Below are 17143 nucleotides of genomic sequence, written 5' to 3'. Positions count from 1 at the left end.
CTTTAGCTTCAGCATCAGTTTCATCTTTAGCTTCATCTTTAGCTTCAGCTTCAGCATCAGTTTCATCTTTAGCTTCATCTTTAGCTTCAGCTTCAGCATCAGTTTCATCTTTAGCTTCATCTTTAGCTTCAGCATCAGTTTCATCTTTAGCTTCAGCATCAGTTTCATCTTTAGCTTCAGCTTTGTCTTTAGCTTCAGCATCAGCTTCGTCTTTAGCTTCAGCATCAGTTTCATCTTTAGCTTCATCTTTAGCTTCAGCTTTGTCTTTAGCTTCAGCATCAGCTTCGTCGTTAGCTTCAGCATCAGTTTCATCTTCAGCTTGAGCTTCAGCATCAGTTTCATCTTCAGTTTCATCTTTAGCTTCAGCATCAGTTTAGTATTTAGCTTCAGCATCAGTTTAATCTTTAGCTTCATATTTAGCTTCAGCATCAGCTTCGTCTTTAGCTTCAGCATCAGTTTCATCTTCAGCTTGAGCTTTAGCTTCAGCATCAGTTTCATCTTTAGCTTCAGCATCAGTTTCATCTTCAGTTTCATCTTTAGCTTCAGCATCAGTTTCATATTTAGCTTCAGCATCAGTTTCATATTTAGCTTCAGCATCAGTTTAATCTTTAGCTTCATCTTTAGCTTCAGCACCAGTTTAAACTTTAGCTTCAGCATCAGTTTAATCTTTAGCTTCATATTTAGCATCAGCTTCATTTTCGGCTTCAGCATCAGTTTAAACTTTAGCTTTATGTTTAGCTTCAGTTTCAGTTTTTAGTTTCAGTTTCAGGGACGTTTACTGCTGAACTTCAACTCCTCTGCTTCTTGGCTCTGAGATGTTTCCATTTCACTTCTTGTGAGGTGAAGTCAGTTCTTCAGAATCTGAAACTGATCCGGACTCTGAGGGAGACTTTCATTTAACACCTAAAGGTCAAAGAACCGGAGAACTCGGTTCTTCTATCTCTGGAACCCGTGCCAGGACGTAGACATGGTTCTGGAACACCCGATGTTTGTGAAGGGAAACTTGTGGTTCTGTTGAGGTTATGAAGCTTTGGGTCGAGTCCTGGGCCCGGATTCTGTCAGAAGCCAGTTTGAAGAAAACTTCATTTATTAAAAAGGATCATTAATATATTACAGTAATAATTATTATTATTATTATTATTATGACATCATGTGTGTGGAATTTTTAACTTTTAATCAATTTAAACAGTTTTAACAAACCTTTGAGTTCAGCTTGACGCTCAATAATTATGTTTATAATAGATGACAAATAAAACTGTATTTATCTCCAGATGTTTGCAGCAGCTTCATAACGGAACGATTTTTATTTAACTTTCTCTTAAAATAATTAAATCTTGTAAACTTGAACAAGTTATGAGCTCAACTTTCTTTTGTGTTTTGATCCAGAACAAAACAACTTTCTTATTTTCTGTTTCAGTCTCGCGCGCGCATACCTGTTGTGGACAGTGCGACGAAGTGACGTCACACAGACGCGCGCCTGACTGCAGGTTTCCCGCCGCGAGCATCAAAACGAAACTTTTCACCACGAAGTGAACAGAAGCGAAAGTTCGGGTGCTCGTGTCGCCCGCGGCTCGCGTGACTTTGTGGCTGTGGCCATCCAGGGAACACTTCAGGGGATTTCTTTCAAATCTGCGTCAGGAGATATTTTGCTAACAGACGCAAACAAAACGGCGGCGGGCGATAATGCAGTCATCCAGAAACATCTGGATTCCTGAAGGCACAGAAAAAAAAAAAGAGGAAGGTGAAGAGGAGGAAGCGCCAACGTAACCTCCTCCTCTTCTCTCATCACGCGCTCCTGGGCAGAAGGAGGAAACGATCCTCAGAGCTGAGAAGAGCGCGCGCGGACGAAGATGGCTGCCCCCCTGCTCCTCCTCCTCCTCCTCCTCACCTTCATCACAGGTAAGACCGACGTAAAACAGAAAAGACTGAGTCGAAGTGTCACAAAAATCCATTTGTGCCTCTTAGATGACTGCGTTATTATCGCGAGCGATCACGTAACTGCCTAGTGTTTGTTAGCAAAATATCTCATGACGTACTGGACGGATTGTGATGAAACTCTCAGGAAACACTGATTGGGTGTTAATCTTCAATTGATTAGCTTTTGGTGTCAACTTAAAGATGGCCGCCACGGCTAAAGTTTTAGATGTTCAGCTGATATTCAGAGTGGTAGTAGCTGAGAGTCATCCTCAACATTCATTATCTCAGAATACTGTGTGTGATCGTTCTTCACCTCATGGTCAAGTTTTTACAACAAACATCTTTTACAATCTTTACATCTTTTGTCAAGAGCTTGTCTTAATAAAACAGACAGAAACTCAGACTAAAAAATAAGCCTCCAAATGTCCTGAACGGTGAGCAGCAGAAGCTCTGATGGTTTATTTTGATTCGTGGAGGAAAAAGCGGCTTCACTTTCAGTTGTGAAGCTCACACACAACAGAAGTCAGCAGGAATTGTGTGTGTGACCTCTGGACTTTGTGGAGATCGGAGGGAAAACCTTCAGCAGTGACACACTGCGTGAAAAAAGAGACAAAAACTTCTACGTTTTGATGTTTGAACCACTGAAACTGATCTGAAGACAGCAGTTCAGTCACATGAAGTCCAACTTGTTGTGACCCGTTTGGACTCTGAGGATGAGGTCCGAGCTCGAGAACAGGACCAGTTCAAACCGCTCCATACGCCAAATCTTCTTGTTGGATTCTTCATGTGCTTTACCATACCATACCATACCATACCATACCATACCATTTCATTTATAGAGCACTTAAACCAGCGACAAGGCCAACCAAAGTGCTGTACAGACAGAACAACAGGTAACACACGAAGCAAAATACAAAATGAAGTAAATCAGAATATAGACATAAAAATGATGCAGATAATAAATATGATGACAAACCAGTGTGGAGCGTACTGGTTCAAAATACAGATCATCTGGTGTTGAAAGCTACTGAATAGTAGTGATTTTTAAACGGGGTTTGAAAACCGAGAGGGAGGGGGCCTGTCTGACAAGCAATGGTAACTCATTCCAAAGTCTTGGACCTGCTACAGAGAACCTCTGCGCGTAAGACGAGTTCCTGGAACTGTGAGGAGCAACTGGTCCGCTGACCTCAGGGAACATGGTGGGACATACGGTTGTAGCAGATCAGAGCGATGGGGGCGAAACTGTTCAGCGATTTGTAGACCTACAGGAGTATTTTGAACTGGATTCGAAGGTGAACCGGTAACCAGTGCAGTGAGGCCAAAACTGGTGTAATGTGCTCTCTTTTGACTGTACTGGTTAAAAATCGGGCTGCTGCATTCTGGACCAGTTGTAGTCGTGCAATGGAGGTCTGACTGATACTAAACAGGATTGAATTGCAGTAATCAAGCCTAGATGTAATGAATGCATGAATTACTGTCTCCAGGTTCTTTTTGGACAATATGGGCTTCAGTTTAGACAGCCGCCTCAGTTGGAAGAAACATGATTTAACAATCATGTTTACGTGATTGTTAAGTTTCAGGGAAGGGTCCATTATCACTCCCAGATTAGTGACTCTTTATTTTTCTGACAGTGGAAAGGTCAATGCAGTGGTTTGTGATCGTGTCGTTGGGAGGGAACAACATGACTTCAGACTTCTTTTCATTGAAACTTAAGAAGTTTAAAGCCATCCAGTCCCTGATGTCAGCCAGGCAGTCGAGCAGAGGTTGAATAGAGCATGTACCATTGTGTCTTAGGGGGAAGTAAATTTGACAGTCGTCGGCGTAGAAGTGGAAGAGTACGTGGTGTTTCCGGAAAATAGCACCAAGTGGCAGCAGGTATAAAGAGAATAAGAGAAATTTGGGTTGAGCAACTAAAATTCACAACACTGAAATCCTGTACAGTCCTGATCATTGCATTTTGCAAATTATCATGCAGGGGCGCCATCAAGGGGGAACCGGGGGGAGGGGGGGGGGGCAATGGGCACCCCCTAAAAACATGCACCCCCACCCCCTCATCTTTTTAAATCCCGAGCTTTTCCTTTTTTATTTCCTATAGTTATAAAGGATTAGTAGAACCTTTTAAACATAAAAACAAATAGTGTGCAGCAATTCTGGGCTAAAAATAAAATATAAAAATATGTTTATTTAAAATTAAAAATAAAACTTAAAATCTGGTCCCTCCCCCTGAATCAAGACAACTGCTCAAGCCACGTCCTCAACGTCAGGATGGGGCTCAGGAGGTTAGACGCCGAGTATTTTTTAAATAAATTTAGATTTAGGAGAGAGAGTTTAGAGAAGACGAGCTGACGATTGGGAGGTTGCAGGTTCGACTCCCGAAATCTGGGTGGGATCTGCTTCCACCCTCATTTGCTGCACTCTGGGTCCTTGAGCAAGGCTTTAAGGGCGATTATTCATAAACGCAATCATTTTTGCACAATACCGGCAGAAGAGTCTCTTTTTATGAGTTCTGTCCAAAATGACGGTTCGGTCTGGACCTCGCCAACGAGTGACGTCATCGTTCGGAGCTTCCGTTGTATTTTCTGAAAGCCTCAGAGATCGATGGGCTCATTGTTTACTGAGAAAAGCCTACCACAGGATGGGCAAGCAGCACCCCCTCCAAGAAACTGGGATGTGGTTTCGAGGCGACGGTGCAGCAGCTGCATCTGTGAAAGCAGCCGAAACAGGCGCCGAACGTTTATCAGGCAGATGCAGAGAAATATGAAAAAAAAACTAAAGGGCATCTCGAAAACATCATCCTCCGTCTGCTTTTAGAAAATAAATCTGACCCATATTCGTTTCACTGTTGAACTCCTGAAATGTTTAAACTGACATACAGGCGGACAAATGAAAACTAAAACTATTTCAAAACAAAACTAAAACTTAAAATATAAAAACTACTCACTTCCTGGTGCTGTGTTTAAAAGTCTGATTCACACGACAACGTGGCGTGGACTTTTGATGGAAACATGTTTATTAAAAAAGTAAATAATAGGTGCCACCTATTATTCTACACCTTGGAAGTGAGTCTACATTTCTATCCGTTAATGTGGCCCGAACAACAACATCTACCCCCACAAAAGTTATATCAAAACAACTGGCTCGGCCCCGTGATGTGTGCTATTACTTTTATTGGCATTTCAAGTTACCATGGCGAAGTAATTTGCGAACAAAGACGCAATATTTCACCAACTCCAGAAACTAGTTGGTGACTGCCCACTTATTATTCTACACCTAAAAAGCGTATCTTTTTCAACTTTAATGCAGCCCAAACCGCAAAGTGGACCCCTACAAAAGTTATATCCAAACGACCGGCTCGGCTCCGAGATGTGTGTTATTAATTTTATTGGCAATTGGTGTTACCATGGCGACATATTTTGCTAATGAAAATGACAAATTTCCCACAGGAAATGAATAGGAGAAAACTTTTCAAAGAAACTGAGTAACGTCGGGAGCCATTTTGATTCAACATGCATGGAAGGCACCTATGATCACCTATTATTATTATTATTATTAATTAGTAAAAAATAATTAACATAAATTATTAATGATTCATTTTAATAATTACAAATAATAACATCAATGATTATTAATATTAATAATTTATATTTAATATTACTTATTAATATAAATATTATTATAAACTATATTAATAGTTTATAATAATTAATAAATGAATATCATATTAATAATTAATTATTAATATAATTAAGTTTTAATAATATTTATTAATAATAATAATTTATTAATAAATAGGCAGTCCCCGTCAAAGTTTCTCCAGGAACTTTCTAGTTAAATGATAAAGCTCTGTACATGTTGTATAACACAATCATTGTTCCACATTTAATCTGTTGCATTGATGTTTGGGAGAAAGCGTGTAAAACATTTACAAAGCATATTTATATTTTACAGAAAAGAGCTGTAAGAATTATCACCAGAAAGCATTACTGTCACCCATCAAGCACATTATTTTATCAACTGAAGTTATTGAAGTTCCATGATTTGGTAGATTATAGTATTTTATCAGTTATGTATAGGGCTCAAAATAACACATTACCTTTAACTATCCAAAGAAATTTTGTTAAAAGACAAAGTTGGTATAATCTTAAGGGGATAGAAATATTTGTCAAACCAAAATTCAGAACTAGTCTGAAGGGAAGGTCTACCTCAATCCAAGGAGTTGGATTGTGGAATGTTCTAGAGAGTGATGTGAAAAATGCCAAGTCAATGTGCACATTTAAGAAAAAGATCAAAGCTGAATTGTTAAAAAATATATATATGAAGTAGCTTAGTGTGTTTTTGTATTAAAGTTAGAAAAATTAGAAAGAGTTATTCGTTTTGTTCTGTTACTTGAAGATTATTATTATTGAACTAATTGTTTGAAAAAAGGGGCAGATATAATAAGATTTTTTTTTCTTTCTGCTGCCTTTCATTTTAAATCTCTTGTATTTTTTTTATATGGTTTATGGAATTGTTTTTTTTTTTTTAATGAATAAACTTTATACCATACCATATCAAATATATTTTTTAAAGTATTAAAATTACAAAAACCAAAAATCCCACAAGTTTTGACATGCAAACAGCTAAAATAGGACAAAGTTATGTTGAAGAAGGTAGAAGTTAAATCAGTGAGATGCTGAGTCAGCATTTCAGTAAAAAAAATGGTGATAATTTATGTTAAATGTTCATATTTCTGAGCATTAATTAATTTGTTGTTTTCCAGGCGTGCATCCGCTGACCTGGGTCAACGTGAAGGTGGGGGACATGGTGGAGCTGCACTGTGGAAGCTGCGAACTCAACGACTCGGTGACGCTCTGGAGAAGGGAGAACGAGCCGACGGTGTTCCTGTACAGCAACATGTCGGCGGCGGAGCAGGACCAGCTGGGTGTGATCGTTCACCAGAACGTCCTGGTGATCCTGAGCACGTCTGAGAACCACGGTGGGAACTATTCCTGCACTCAGCTGGGGTACGGTCCAAATGTCTCCGAACTAACACCGTCAGTCCTCAGAGACAACGTCTCACTGTCCAAATGTCTCCGAACTAACACCGTCAGTCCTCAGAGACAACGTCTCACTGTCCAAATGTCTCTGAACTAACACGTCAGTCCTCAGAGACAACGTCTCACTGTCCAAATGTCTCTGAACTAACACCGTCAGTTCTCAGAGACAACGTCTCACTGTCCAAATGTCTCTGAACTAACACGTCAGTCCTCAGAGACAACGTCTCACTGTCCAAATGTCTCTGAACTAACACCGTCAGTCCTCAGAGACAACGTCTCACAGACGTTTCTGTTATTTTAATGTCACCCATATCCATCCATCATCTGGTTCTGGACTCAGGTCCTGAGGCATCAGCTGGATCAGAGAGGTCCAGACCTCTCTCTCCACAGCCAGCTCTTCTGGAGGACTCCAAGATGTTCCCAGACTAGCTGAAAGACAGAGTATCTCCAGCATGTCCTTGGTCTTCTCTGGGGTTTCCTCACAGTTGGACATGTCCAGAACACTTCCCTAAAGAGGCGTCCAGGGTCCATCCTTACCATATATCTGAACCACCTCAGCGGTCTCCTCTGGATGTGGAGGAGCAGCAGTTATACTCCCAGTCCGTCCTGGAGAGATGAACTTCTCACCCTATCTCTAAGGGAGAGGATCCAGGATCTGGTTCTTTCTGTCACTACCCAGAGTTCATGATCACAGGTGAGGGTAGGAATGTAGACTGACCAGTAAACAGAGAGCTTCTCCTTACAGCTCATCTCCCTCTTCACCACAACGTACTGGTCCAGAGTCCACAATACTGCAGAAGCTGCACCGATCCATCTGTAGATCTCACACTTGAACTCCTCCACTTCAGGCAGAACCTCAGCCTCAACCTGGAGAGGACAGACCACACTTTTACAACTGAGGACCATGACCTTGGATTTGCAGGTTCTCATCCCAGCTGTGAACTTCTCCAGTGAGAGCTGGAGATCACGGCACAATGACGCCAACAAGACCACATCATCTGCAAAGAGCAGAGACAGAATCCTGAGGTCACCAAACTGGACTCCCTCCACCCCCTGGCTGCACCAAGAAATTCTGTCCATGAAAGTTATGATCACAAAAAGCAGCCCTGGTGGAGTCCAACTCCCACCATAAAGAGGAGTTACATGTGACTGATCAGCCATAAATAACACCAGCACACTTGTCCTCCCTTCTTCAGGCATTTTATGCCCGCCTCCCCCTTCTTCATTTATTTCAGAGCTTTCCAAACTTCACCCTCACTAATCCTTCTCACTTCCTGGTCCAAAGTTTCTATGACCTCTACTCTTCTTTCGCTTTCATTGGGGACTGCCATGCAAATGCATGGCAGGCACCTATTATTCTACACCTCGGAAGTGAGTCTACATTTCTATCCGTTAATGCGGCCCGAACCACAACATCTACCCCCACAAAAGTTATATCAAAACGACTGGCTCGGCCCCGTGATGTGTGCTATTACTTTTATTGGCATTTCGAGTTACCATGGCAAAGTAATTTACGAACAAAGACGCAATATTTCACCAACTCCAGAAACTAGTTGGTGACTGCCCACTTATTATTCTACACCTGAAAAGCGTATCTTTTTCAACTTTAATGCAGCCCAAACCTCAAAGTGGACCCCCACAAAAGTTATATCCAAACGACCGGCCCGGCTCCGAGATGTGTGCTATTAATTTTATTGGCAATTGGCGTTACCATGGCAACATATTTTGCTAACGAAAATGACACATTTCCCATAGGAAATGAATAGGAGAAAACTTTTCAAAGAAACTGAGTAACGTCGGGAGCCATTTTGGTTCAACATGCATGGAAGGCACCTATGATCACCTATTATTATTATTATTATTAATTAGTAAAAAAAACAATTAACATAAATTATTAATGATTCATTTTAATAATGTCAAATAATAACATTAATGATTATTAATATTAATAATTTATATTTAATATTACTTATTAATATCAATATTATTATCAAATATATTAATAGTTTATAATAATTAATAAATGAATAACATATTAATAATTAATTATTATTATTATTATGTTTTAATAATATTTATTATTAATAATAATTTATTAATGAATAGGCAGTCCCTGTCAAAGTTTCTCCAGGAACTTTCTAGTTCTCTTTATTCATTAGCTCCTCAAAGTACTCCTTCCATATTCCCGTCACATTCTCCTCACTTGTTAGAACATTACAATTCCTATCTTTAACAAGCCTGACCTGATGCACATCCTTTCCAGCCTGATCCCTCTGTTTCGCCAATCGGTACAAGTCCTTCTCGCCCACTTTAGTGTCCAGCCTCCCATACACCTTCTGCTTTGCCTGTCCCTCTTTGATCTACATTGCATCTCCTTATATTCCTGTCTCCTCTCTTCTGTCCTCTCACTGTCATATTTCTTCTTGGCTAACCTCTTTCTCTGAATAGCTTCCTGCACTTCACTATTCCACCACCAGGTACTTGATGATTTCTTCCAGACTAAGCAAGATGTTTGAAAGAAACTCTTTAGAGTTTTTTCATTTTAACTTTTACATACATGCAGATTATTTTAAATGATCATACTCCGTCTGTTTGCATCTATACAGGAACACCAGCAACCAGTCATGGTTTCTCCTGAGAGTCTATTCAACTCAGTCCAAAGAGTACGACAAGAAGTACACGTACGACACGACCTGTTACACGCAAAAGGCCTGCACGTTGGTTTGTCCCACAGCGAACCGCCCTGAGGTAGATATCCCCAACCTTACGAGCACTGGGATTACATGGCACAAGGTACTAAAAACAACAGCGTGTGAGGTTTAAATCTGATTTCCCGACATGCGATTTTCAGTCACTAACTTGTGCTTCAGGAGAACGGCGAGCTGTCGGAGGGTTACTTCCCGAGCATCGAAGAGAAGAACAGCGGAGTCTACATCTGCACATGGTCCTACTTATATTCTGGTCAGACATATAACCGCTCATTTATAATGATCCTGGATGTCCTAACAGGTATGGAAACAAACACTTAATGTATGTCATTTTAATGTTTTCTCAGTTCCTCAGCAAGTTCATACTTTCAATGGAAAATAAATATTTTATCTGCTTAGAAAAACATGGGGCGAGTGGAATCTCTTCACCACAAGACGGTCAAGTTTTTCACGTAGAACTTGGTGAGTTTTTAATATTCAGCATGGGTTCACATTTAGAAAATGATTAAGAATGATCTGAAAACAACTCTGTATCCTATTATTTGGGAATCTAACCCTCCTGCTGCCCTTGGGTCAACGCGACCCAGAGGCCTGTTTTAAAACTGAGGCCTCGGGTCATTTTGACCCAAGAACAACTGGAGGTTAACTAGTAGAAATATTTTTTGGAATCCTAACTGGCCTAAAATAGGAAAGGTTTAGTCCAATTTACTAAAATGATTTTGTCCTTTTAAACTATTTTTCCATTTTAGATCTGTAAAATCAAAACACGTTCCTGTCCCCATTCAACTTCAATAATTTGGTGTGTTTCATTCAGGTCCATGACTTCACATCTAATTTAATGATACAGGCTGTACGGCACCAGATCAGAGGTGTAAATACTTCTGCAACCTGCTGTTTCATGGTGTGAATGTTAAATCACACCCGTTGTTCAGATCTGGTTTTCCTCCGTACGGTTTTCTGCTCGTAACTCGTTCCACAATTTCTGTTCCATTTCAACAGTTCATGTCTCAAAACGTTCAGCTCGTTCAGGACATTCCTGCCGTGACTTTTAGTTTTTGTGCAATTTTTACTTTTTGAAATATTTGGCTTTGTCAGCCATGTTTTCCTCATTGAAAATTAAAAAAGCTCTTTCCACGTCCTTCAACCTCTTTCAGCTGTTTACAGCATTCGACTGCTCATTTCAGCTTCTGTTTTAGTTCAGCTTCATTGTGATATTTTCAGCTTCCTTCAGTTTCTTTTTATGCTCATTTCAGCTTTTGCTGCTATTTTTCTGCAACTTTCAGCTTCTTTGTGTTGTCAGTTTTTTTTTTGCTAATATTTTTCTGATCATTTCAGCAGTTTTTAACTTATTCAGCTACCTTTTTTGTTGCTAATTTTAGCTTATTTTTTGCTCATTTCAGATTTTCTGTAATTTATTCAGCCTCACCCTGTCTATTGCAGCTTATTTTGCTAATTTATGCCACTTTTCTACTCTATTTAGCTTTTCTACACATTTCAGCTGACCCAACCCCCAACGTTCTGCTTTTATTTTCCTGCATCTTGACAAGGATCAGAATTTTGGATTTGGTAAAACAGCCAGACAACAAGAATGGTTAAAAGTTTGTTTTGCAGCTGCTGGTGGGAGTCAGATCCAGTTCGGGGACAAATCTGCAGAGAAACAACAGCTGTGAGTTTCTGGAGACTTGTTTGTAAACAGAGACACAGCCACCAACCTTCTCAGGCAGGTGAGGTGGGAGCCACCTGTCGGAGCTTGATGTGATGATGTCACCGTAACTGGTGGCGGAGCAGCTGCGGAGTAGCGCTGTGAACAACTTGAACAGTGGGACAATCCAGGGTCGTGGTCCGAAAGACGAAGCAGGGGTCAAGCACAGGGAGTCAGAGGTCCAAAAACAAATCCAGTGGGCAGTCTGTAATCCAGAATCCGTAGGCCAGAAAAAGTAGTCGTTATCAAGATCAGAAGGGCAGAACAAGATCAGATGGGGAGCAGGCAGAGCGGTAAATCCAGAAGACAGGCGTGGGGTCAAGACGAGAGAAACAAACAAGCTCATGAACGAAGCGCTGTAAAAGATTCGATCATCTGGCAGGGAACCTGAGTGAATGGAGCTCTTCTACAGAGCAGGTAACAGGTGCAGGGGATGAGTGAGTGGTCTGTGGGTGAAGAGTAGACGAGGCAGAACAACAGAGGCAGAAACATCCATCCTTTATCTTTTACCCGCTTCTTCCTTTTTGGGTCGCTGAGGTCGCCGTCATGTCCAGCAATCACTGTGTGAGAGGCGGGGGACACCCTGGACACGTCTCCAGTCCATCACAGGGACACACAGAGACAAACGAGACAGGGACAATTTAGAGTTACCAATCAGCCTAACATGCATGTTTTTGGTCTGTGGGAGGAAACCGGAGTGAGAAAACCCACACATGCACAGAGACAACACGCAAACTCCACACAGAAAGGCCCCCGGACCGGGATTTGAACCAGGGTAACCTTCTCACTGAGAGGCAGCAGCTCTACCAACTGCTCCACCGTGCTGCGCAGGCGGAAACATGACACAACGGTCAGCGTTTTAACGTGAACTCATCAACAGTCCAGCGATGAAATCTTTTCATCAGCTGTTTTCAGCTTATTTCAGCAAAAATCCTTCAGCATAAGCGTTCACGTTGAATGTCCACAGGAAATAATGATGTCTCTTGTTATTTTTGTGCTCATTTTCTTCAGACACGACGGTGGTGATCACTTGTAAAGCCGTCCCAGATTCATGCAGATTCAATTCCCTGTTCTGGCTGAGCGACGACCAGTTTGTTGAGGATGACCAGAGCTGCAGAGTCTTCAACAACTTCACCTGGTGAGAGCTGGGCTCGTGTTGGAGGCTCTATTCTTAACATGAGACTTTTCAAACAAACAACTTATACTTCTGTTTTTTCTGTCCTTTTCAGCAACGACACAAGCAAGGAGATGGCGGCATTTTTAGTCTTCAATAAAGTACAGGAGGAAGATTTGTCAAAAAATTTTACCTGTAAATTTGAAAGTGACCAGCGTACAGCCTTTACCACCATCACCTTGACTCAAATAGGTATTTAATTCAATTCAGTTTGTTTATATAGTTGGTTCACAACAACAGTCATGTCAGGGAACTATACAACAACAAAAAGTATCAAGACACTAAATTCAGAACAGAGAAAGATTACAGTTGATTATATTATAAGACAGTCGTTGTCTTGGACTCATCTGGGTCGCGGAGCGGCAGCTTTAGTAAGGAAGCCCAGTCTGTCCTCGCCAGACACTTCCACGTGTTCCTCTGGGTGAGAATCCAAAGTGTTTCCAGGCCCTTCAAGACATATAACCCCTCCAGCATGTCCTGGGTCACCCCCAGGGTCTCCTCCTGCAAGGACACACATTAAACACCTCAAGGAGACATCCAGGGGGCACCCTAACCACAAGTCTGAACCACCTCAGCTGGCTGCTTCTGAGCCCTGAATCTCTGCAGAGGAAGCTCATGTTTGCCCCGTTTCTGCTTTCGCCTTCTTACAGAAAGTGGCCAAAGCTCTTCTCTGTAGGTGAGGGTTGGAACGTAGACCGGCAGGTAAATCGAGAGTGTCACCTTTCAGCTTAGCGCCCTCTTTACCACAACTAATCGGCTGATCACCTCCATCACTGCTTACAATGCCCTGCTCCGTCTTAAAACACAAAAAAAATTGTGTTTTAAGAAAGTTAACAGATCGCCTCAAATCTTCAGTTTGTCACAATCCCCCATCCTGAGCAGCATGTCGGCGACAGTGGGAAGGAATGACTCCCTTTTGAAGAAACCTCCAGCAGAACCATAAACAGGCTCTGAACGAGCGGCCATGTGCCTCCACCAGCTGGGTTTAAAGAAGACAAGGAAGAGACACGGACAAGCAGGGAGTAGTCAGGTGTGGTTTCTATAGTTCAGGTTTAGTTTCTATAGTTCAGGTTTAGTTTCTATAGTCCAGGTTTAGTTTATATAGTTTAGGTTTAGTTTCTATAGTTCAGGTTTAGTTTATATAGTTCAGTTTAGCTGTAGGTTCTATAGATCAGGTGTAGGTTCTTTGGGAAGAAAGAAAACTGGTTAATAACAGCAAAAACTACAAAGTATTAGGTGAGTAAACACGACAGCAGATTGAGGAGTTTGGTCAATTTGTCCTTCGGCAGTCTAAGCCTAAAGCGGATAGCTCAGGAAACCCAAGCCAACCCGGATTTATAAACGTAAGCTTAATCTTAAAAGTAGACAAAGTGTCAGCCTCATGGACAGAAACAGGAAGTTGGTTCCACAAAAGAGGAGCCTGATAACTGAAAGCTCTGCCTCCCATTCTACTTTTAGAAACTCTAGGAACCACAAGTAAACCTGCAGTCTGAGAGTGACGTGCTCTGTTAATACAACATGGAACAATAAGATCTGTAATATAAGAAGGTTGTTGAGAGCTTTGTATGTTAGAAGATTTTGAATTATATTCTGAATGACAGGAAGACAATGGTGAGAAGCTAAAACTGATTTTAATCACGGATATATTTCCAGCAATTAATATTTTAGAACAGTTAGACAATAATAAGCTTTGAGTTGCTATCTATGCTTGAGCTATTCTGCTCAAGCTGCTGCCCCCACGACCCAAATTCGGAACAAGTGGAAGATGATGGATGGATGGATGGATGGATGGAGTTAATATTTAGTAGTTTTATTTTTCCTATGGTTTCCCTATAGCTCGTCCTTCGTACATCACCGTGGCTGCGTGCACTGTCATCATTGTGGCAGTGATGGCTGCAGCCGTCGTGATCTACATGAAGTTTAAAGTCGACATTGCCCTTTACTTCAGAGACACTCTTGGCTGCCGAAGCAGTAGCTCAGGTGAGACTGGAAACTCCTAAACTCTCATCTTTGCACTTTTACTCACTTTGTACTTCCACTGAATATATTTTTGTTTTAACAACAATTATTACTACGTTATGCTGCATTTCCCCTACAACATCAGAACGATCGAGTTGTGTGAACGCTGAGTCAGCATTCATACATTCCTATAGTTTCTTCTATGCCATATGTGTCAAAACTCAAGGCCCGGGGGCCAAATGTGGCCCTCGTTGACATCTTATCTGGCCCCCAAGATGATATTTGAAACGTAAAATATTTCTATCTCTTGAATTTTTTTCAGTAATCTTTGATTATGATGTGGAAAACACAAGAGAGAACATCAAATGAGACCAATCAAACACTTGTTGAGGAACCTGTGATTAAGAAAAGACGTTAGGTATCTGATTTGAGTTAATCTAGATTCTGAAATTGGCCCTTTATTTTGAAAAATGTTTTTATTTTGGCCCCCTTTTGTAAGTGAGTTTGACACCCTTGTCCTACGAAAACCTTGTCCACACACTTTGTGCTGTTTTAATCATTGATATAACAAAACATTCAGCACCATTAGGAATAGTGTTCAATGATGTTTAATATTTGTAATTATTATACTTTTTGAATTACTTAATTTTATTTATTTATTTTAATTAAAAGTACATTAAGATCTCTTCAGATCCTTCAAAAAATTGTTTTCATAAATGTCCTTTGGTGTATTTGCTCTGTTTTTGTTTATTTGCTCCATTTAGCTTGAAGCTACGACACTTTTTTAATTTTTTATTTTTTCGTTTGGCATCAGTTTTGCTCGTTAAAGTTTTTATGTTTTTATTACTTTTAACTGAAAAGTTCTCTTCTTTTACCACTTAGTAGCATTGTCTGTTCCTTTCAGCTTTTAGATGCACTTTAGCAATTTGTATCTGTTGTTGCTGGTTTTAGCATCTGTTTTGGTAATTTTAACATCTTTTGTGCTAATTTTAGCTTTGGTATCTTTCAAGTTCATTTTAGCTTTAGCTTTTGTTTGGCTATTTTTATGCACTGTTTGGCTTATTTGCATCCGTTTAGATACATTTTTGCTGCTTTATTTTAACATGTTTTAGTTTTAGCATCTGTTTTGCAAAGTTCGTTCAGCGTTTTGATAATTTTTGCATTTTTTATATTAATTTTACCTTTATCAAATGTTTTGCTAATTTTTATCAATTTAGTGCTAATTTTGGTTTTAGCATTGTTTTGCCATTTTTAGCTTCAGCATTTGTTTTTTGCTAATTTTAACAACTGTTTTTCTAAATACAGCATTTTTGTTGTTAATTTTACCAAATTTACTTACTATTTACTGTTTAACAACAGTTAGTTTTGTTTAATTGGACTTTAGTCTCTTTTTCTAATTTTACCATCTTTTATGCTAATTTTAACTTTAGCATGTGCTTAGCAACTTTTAACTCGTTTTGCTAATCTGAGCATCTGTTTTGCTAATTTTAGCTTTTGTTGATTTAGGTGTTTTAAGCTTTAGCAGAAAATACAGTTTCTCCAGGCGACTTTTGTTACATTTTCCCCAGACATCTTGTTTTGTGTTTACCGGGTAGCATTATGTGCTCAGCAAAATGATAATCTGTATTTGTTTGCGTGTCTAGATGGAAAAAGCTACGATGCGTTTTTGATGTGTTATAAGAGCGACGCAGATGGAGGACTGGATGAAGACGACCGAAGATGGTTGGAGAGAACTTTGGAGGAGCAATTTGGTTATAAGTTGTGTCTTTATGATCGAGATGTTATACCCGGCCAAGGTGAGTCCAAACAACAACAGCTGAGTAAAAGTCATTGAGATGAAGTTCATCCTGACCGCTTGTTTCCCTGCAGCCCAAGCAGAAGCGGTTTTGGACTCAGTAGGGCAGAGCCGGGCTGTGGTTTTAGTTCCCTGCTCTCCGGATCCTGGACCAGGAACCGCTCTGCTGAGCGCCATCCACGCAGCACTGGTGGAGAGGCGGACTCGCCTGGTTTTCATTGACACGGCGCAGACGGAGGGGTCCAGATCCAGCTCGTTAGCGGAGGCTCTGCAGCTTCTCAGTGAGGCCGGAGACTGCATCACCTGGAGGGGCAGGACACCTTCCTCCTCATCCTCTTTCTGGAAGCAGCTACGCTACCACCTTCCTGCTCCGCAGCGTGCACAAAAACAGATGTACCAGCTTTTACCATAAAGCTGCTACGATGCTGCTCTGTTGGACAACATCTTGAGTTCAGCGTCTTTTTTATTTTAAACTTCTTGTTTTGTCACATTATTTCATCAACTCTTGAAGCTGTTGGTTACTAATGTTACTGCATTAGGTGCAGCTGAAGTTATTGTGAACTGCACTGAAATATTTTATATTAAAATTGTGGATTAAAATCAAACCAAATGTGACATTGACTACTGGAGTCAAGTCTGTCTGTTAGCAAAATATCTCACCAGTCACTGGGCTGGTTTTATCAAAACTCTCAGGAAGGAACCATTTGATGTACATGATGGAGTCCATCCACTCCTAGATGAATGCTACAGCTTATCAAACGTAGCTAACACAAAAATGGATACACCTGCCAGTTTTACAGATATTAAGCTAAAGTTTGATGTGGAAGTAGCTGAGTCGTCCCCAACACATAC

General features: G+C 40.6%; 1 protein-coding gene across 1 annotated transcript; it reads left to right on the top strand.

The window, feature by feature from the left end:
- Positions 1-1850: 1850 nt before the first annotated feature.
- Positions 1851-16703, top strand: LOC119429068 (interleukin-18 receptor 1-like). The gene is made up of 10 exons (XM_037696788.1): positions 1851-1899; positions 6677-6920; positions 9560-9746; positions 9827-9962; positions 10061-10123; positions 12375-12501; positions 12593-12729; positions 14374-14517; positions 16140-16292; positions 16366-16703. Exons 1-10 carry the CDS (start codon positions 1851-1853, stop codon positions 16701-16703), a joined length of 1578 nt encoding a protein of 525 aa, XP_037552716.1.
- The last annotated feature ends 440 nt before the right edge of the window (positions 16704-17143 follow it).

The sequence above is a fragment of the Nematolebias whitei genome, chromosome 2, assembly GCF_014905685.2.
Source record: "Nematolebias whitei isolate Nwh7 chromosome 2, NemWhi1, whole genome shotgun sequence".
Classification (NCBI taxonomy): Eukaryota; Metazoa; Chordata; class Actinopteri; order Cyprinodontiformes; family Rivulidae; genus Nematolebias; species Nematolebias whitei.
Note: the sequence above shows the minus strand (reverse complement) of the source record. Positions and strands in the feature narration are given on the sequence as shown.